The 6,065-nt window shown below is 41.3% G+C and overlaps 1 protein-coding gene across 1 annotated transcript; it reads right to left on the bottom strand.

Annotated features, from left to right (window-relative positions):
• Positions 1-7: 7 nt before the first annotated feature.
• On the bottom strand, positions 8-5,782 carry LOC102421990 (presequence protease, mitochondrial-like; the record flags this gene model as incomplete). Its single annotated transcript, XM_006109441.3, has 5 exons — positions 8-131; positions 1,012-1,140; positions 1,875-1,963; positions 3,071-3,197; positions 5,622-5,782. Coding segments are annotated over 5 exons (630 nt in total), but the record flags the coding sequence as incomplete, so codon positions are not given.
• Between the last annotated feature and the right edge of the window lie 283 nt (positions 5,783-6,065).

The raw sequence follows: 6,065 nt of genomic DNA, 5'->3' as shown, positions 1-6,065 counted from the left end.
CAGAGGGTCATACGTACATGATGACATCGTCAATGGTCCTGTCGATTATGTCTCGGACCGTCTGAACGTCCTTCTCGGCGATCCCCTGCAGGCCCACACTGAAGTAGGCCTCCCGTGTGTAGCCATTGTATCTAGAATAGGAAAGGTGATCATGCATTACAGTCCGTATGGCTTCCATCACTCACTCACCATGCGCTTCTTCATTTCAAGATCAAATATACTGCAGAACAGAGCTAAGAACATTAAACTCCCAAGTCCTCCAGGACAAAGCAATGAAAGCCGTATCCTCACATACCTGTTTCTCAGACATAATTGATCACAGTGACATCACATCTTTTTAACATTTCTAAACATCACTACAACTTAAACTTTAGAGTTATGGCAAAATAAACCTAAAAATAGAGAACTGCTCAGTTTTACAAAACCTTAAGATTTCTAACAATATTTAACAACCTGACTTTAAAAATAGATACCAGTATGCCATTCTGAGATCTTTAAAAAGCTGCCTTTTTCCAGATACCCCCTGTAGGGAACATAAGTTAACACATTGTGGATGGATCACAAGAATTCTCGACTCACATTACACAGTATTTTACAAAGTATCATACTTTAAAAAAAAAAGATATTAGCTTGTAAGAACATGTAATAAATAACTTCAAAATGCAATGGGTATTTAATTTTAAAGCGTCCCTTTAACATTTATGTAAAGTGTTTTTGTACTCGTTCAATAGAAACTTATCTGATCACTGGGTAAAGCTAGCAGTAAAACCATTGGTCTACAATGTGTTAACTTGTACCGGATCCGTACTCCAGTGCACAGTTCTGTGCTGGGGCAGGAGGGGCCATCCTGTGACTGTGGGATGTGAAGCATACTACCTCCACGGCCCCACCCACCACATGGTAGTAACCCTCCCTCCCCAGTTGTGACAAAAAAAAAAAATGTGTCACATTGTCAAATGTCAAAACTGCCCCCAATAGCAACCAATGATCTCATCTGAAGATAAATCTTACCCAACATCAGGAGAAAAGTCTGTGCCGAGTCCAGATTCAATTAAGGCTTTGTAGAAGGGGGAGTTGGGCCCGCCGATCAAGAGTGAAGACAGAAGGTTTAATGTGAAGGCTTCAAATGTGTCAGTGATCCTTCATTTTAAGAGGGACATGGGTGGGGGGTTGAAGAGAAAAAGAGAAAACCATTGTCCCTTACGTTTTCAAAATCATTATAAGCAGTACTACGTTTATACTTTTTTCCAAAGAAGTTGAAGTTCTAGTAGAAATTCTTGCATTCCAACCTCTATTTTAATAGTTATATCAGCAAAAGAGAGTAATTATACTAGGACTTTTTTGGGAGTCCAAACCACAAAGTCAGTTTAGCTGCATACTGAATGCTACTGCAGGAGGGTGTGCAAGCACTCTGACATAGTACTACTTCAATTCGAACCGCACTATCACACTACATGGCAGACAAGACACTGCGGAGATGGGGCAACTCTGTCAGCCTTGAAGCTTCTGAGGGCAGACAACCATGACGGGTGGAGTGAGGCAGGGTTCCTTGCTGCCCACACCCTTCAGCAGCGTTCACAGTGCTCTTCTCATACTCAGCCACCTGTGACCCCAATGGTAACGACTTCTGTTCTGAGCCCGGTTTTTTCTCTAGAATTGAGCTTTAAATGCAGTGAGGAAGAAGTTAGTTTCCTTCAGAACAGCTACTCAGAGATTTCCCCTCAAACTATTCTAGACATTGTCAGAAACCCCACTGACATCCAAGACCTACCTGCTGTAACCCTGAACCCTAACCACCCAACCATTCATTCCTGACCAGAGAACTAAATCTGACCCTGCTCACCTGCGTCTCCTACTTCCACATGGATACTTACTCTGGTAAGAGGAAGCTGACACTGACGGTTGTTTGTTTAGAGGAACTTGCGGCCATTGAGTCCGGAGCACAGGTGATCTGAAATTCCCTCTGTAAAACCATGAAGTAGGCACAGCACGTGAATGAATGGGTTTAAACTAGTATAGATTACCTAGAGGAATAAAATGGTCCAAGAGATGCTTTTCATTAAATTAACTTTGTTTTAAAACAAAAACAGTAACTTGTATGCATGCATATTAGCATAACCAATGGACACAGACACTGGGGCAGTGGGAGCTTGCCCTTGGGGGTGGGAATGGCGGGGTGGGGGTGGGGGGCATCAATCAGGGAAAAAGGAGAAAAACTTTAGACAAAAAAAAAAATACAGCAAATACTCAATTTTGCAAACCTCAACTTAATGGACTTCAGACTTAACCCACAAAATTACAGGTCTACATGTCATATGTGAAAATTAACACCCAGTTGATTTTAATATGCTTTTAACCAAGACTTGCTTAAAGGTAATTAAATTAACAGGTTATTTTTTGTTATGAATTCACTGTTATTTTTAACAAATTTTAGCGAATAGGCCATATGTTGGAAAAAACACTGTAGTAATTTCGCTGACATAAATACTACATGTCTACAACTATAGTCTACATAATTAATTTCAAGAGCCACTGCTTCTAAATTTTCGGGAAAGGATTAGCACATGATCACAATGCTTCGTGCTCATGGTGGGTCCTTCTGCAGCAGTTTTAATTCATGTGGCAGATGTTCTGATGTGCACTAAGCCACGCCCCAACCGTTTACTTGAGATGACAGGTGAATGTTCGCATTTACTAGACCTATTCAGTATAAATTTAAAATGACAGTAATACATACAGAAAACTTTTCTATGAAATTAAACTTTTCATACATACTTAATTTTAATAACACAAATGTGTCCACATAAGTAAAATCAGGTAAACTAATTAATTTGCCAATTTTTTAAGGTATGCATTTGGAAAACCTACCTTATTAAGTAACGGACTTTCAGCTTTAATGGACACCCCTGGCCTGAATTAGTCTGTTATAATGAGGCTTTACTGTAACCTTCTTTAGGTTTGAGAAGAGTCACAACCACATTTTAAATCCCGTTATCAACACACAATTGGAGTCTTTGTCTCCACATACTAACAGGCTGGTAAACACTGATTATCCTCTGGGCGCACTCACCGGCTTATCCCAAGGCTTCTGAGGCGGCACGCTGGTGCGTGGCTCAATTTTCTGAAATTTACTCAGAGCCTCTTCATGAATTTGTTCCAGATGCTGTTCTAGCGGAAAATTACCGTAAGTAAAGAACCTAAAAATTTGAGAGAATATATTAGACTATTTTAGTTTAAATGATTAGAAATCAGCACAGATGGCCTTTTTATATACATACACACATACACATATATTAGCTAACAAGAGGCTTCAAAGTGGAAATGAACTCTATAGAGGAACACTTTTTTTTTACACTTAGTTTAACTATAAACACCAAACAGACGCTTTTGCTCCTTTTTATAAATAGGTGGTTCAAACCAAACAAAAGTTGTACAGGAGAATTAATGTAAATTTGGGCAATAACTGCTCTTCATTTAAATCTACTCTAACGGTGATACAAAAACCAAATAAGTTTTATGTTAAACTACTTTGTGACCTTGGCTACAGTAACACAATAATCCATGTAAGACTGAAAGATAAAGAATTTCACAAAGTTCAATTTTAGGCTACAAATTTCAGATTACACATGTTTTGAAACCAACACATTTATTCAGCCAGGGGGAAAGGGTTATAATCATAGAGTTGATCTTCTACTTTAATATAATGTCGGTTACGGTTAAAATTTTGGGAATGAGCCCTAGCTGGTTTGGCTCAATGGATAGGGCATCGACCTGCGGACCAAAGGGTCCTGGGTTCAATTCCGGTCCAGGGCACATATCTTAGTTGCAGGTTCCTCCCTGGCACTGGCCCTGGTCGGGGTGCATGCAGGAGGCAACCAATTGATGTGTTTCTCTCACATTGATGTTCCTCTCTATCTTTCCCTCTTTCTAAAAGATCAATGGAAAAATATCCTCAGGTGAAAATTAACAAAAAAAAATAAAAAATAAAAAACATTTGGGGAATGAGTATCTAAAAGATCCTTAAAAAATTTCCACTCAAACAGTAGCGCCGTGCAGACACAAGTCTATAAATATCTGTCCCCATGAGTCACAGGCCACCTTGGGAAATGACTAGCTGCACACCTGGAGCAGGAAGAGCCTGGGTTTGGGTAGGAGGACAGAAAACAAAGTTACTGAAGACTGAAACTGTCCGACAGGATGAGCTTGAGGGAGCTCCCTTGGGCCATACTTGGGACATGTGAACATAAAAAGATTAATTAAAAAATCCATGTGATCTCACACCTCAGATATACACATATATAAAAATATGTGTATGAGTATAATGATATTAAAAAATAAAACAAACCAAACAAGGCTAGAAAGAAAAGGGTATCTTTATTGGAAGAGCAACTGCCGCCATGCCTCTCCCCAAAACTGGACAGCCAAGGGAAACAAGCACCCTGCCTTTCCCCTCAGAATCCTGTCTTCAGGGTAACCCACAGCCCTGCGGATGGGGAAAGCTCTTCTATACAGAAGCCCAGCTAATTCATGTACAATTATTATTGAGAAAGCTTTACTAACTCTACAGAAGGAATTGCTCCAGGCAAGAATCGTCAATGAATATGAGAACATGCACAGGTGGATGAGGAACTCCATGTCCACAAGGTGCTGGTTACCACCCCAGCCTACGCCTTGGTCTGGCAGGAACCAGCTTTACAGTGGGGATCGCTGTCACCGTGGGGACCCGCAACCAGCTGCAGCTTCCCCCTGTGTAAGCAGGTCCTAGACATCTGGATGCAGCAGGGATGCAGGCATCAACTATGAAGGTAACCGAGTCTTTGAAGCCAAGTCCCCTTTGGGAAACACAGGAACGCATCCACCAATGCCACAGAAAGGCAATCAGACGCCCAGAAAGTTTTTAGAAAACCCCACTGGCATAAGTTTTGAGAAAATCCAGAGGCAACCTGCCTACTTTCTTCAGTTTCAATGAAAACAGAGGGGACACCATCCTACACAAAGGGTACTAAAAAGACATAATGATGATGAAAGGCAATTTGTGGGCCTCACTTAGGTCACAAATTTGGGGGACAACTGGAAAGTCTGAATTTGTGGTAGGTGGCTTTGAGCAAGTCTTTTATTTTCTTAAATGTGAAAATGGTATTATCTCATGTAAGAAAATATCTTTATATTTTAGGCTCAATAATCCACGTATTGAGGGTAAACCCTCATATTTGTAGTTCCCTTTATTAGCGTTTAATTTTTAGTGATCTCTGAAATAAGCAATTTATCAAAAAATAAGTATCCAAGGTTTAATAACTGCCACCGCCATTCCTGGGACACTGTTGGGACTGAGGCATGAAGCTATGGGCACCTGTCACTCCGCCCTATGAGGAGGGTGGGCCCAGGCCCTCCTCCAGGTGGGTTACCACCATGCTGGGCTGCAAGAGTGTCACTGCAGACCTTTAGACTGCGCGTCCAAGTAAACGAGAAAGGCAATTTATGAAGTAAAGAATCTTGTCTCAATTTACTTGGCTCTTAAGCAAACATTTCCCTGATAAATGTGAGAGAAGCTTATCACTGTGTAAGAAAAAGCAAGTCAACTCATAATCCAACACCATCCAACCTTAAAAACAAAACATCACCTGGCATTACTGGGGTGATAATGCGTAGCATGGAACTGTTTAAGCTGCTCCCACGTGAGGTCTGGGATGCACAATGGGTCACCGCCAGAGATCACCGCATACGTGTGGTCAGGAAGGAGGCGGTTCAGAAGGTGCTGTGAGAATATCCTCTCGTTATCTGTCTTCAAATTAAAAAAATACACATATATGTAGCATAGTACACACATTATTACAACACAGCAAGTTAACCACATCCTGGGAGCATGTACCTATAACACCTCACGAGTAAAACCATCCCAATGATAAACAAGGGTGTCCACACACAGTGTTTAACAAAGCACCCGGTTCACTCCTGATCTGCGCGCAGGACCCAGGGACTGCCCTCTTGGGAGAGAGGGTGCATCCACTTTGCAGTAGACCCTGGGTGATGAACCACACAGGGGAGGCTGTGGGAAAGATGTCCTG

Source organism: Myotis lucifugus, unplaced genomic scaffold, assembly GCF_000147115.1.
Source record: "Myotis lucifugus unplaced genomic scaffold, Myoluc2.0 scaffold_9903, whole genome shotgun sequence".
NCBI lineage: Eukaryota > Metazoa > Chordata > Mammalia > Chiroptera > Vespertilionidae > Myotis > Myotis lucifugus.
The sequence above is the reverse complement of the archived record's forward strand: the minus strand, read 5'-3'. Positions and strand labels throughout refer to the sequence as shown.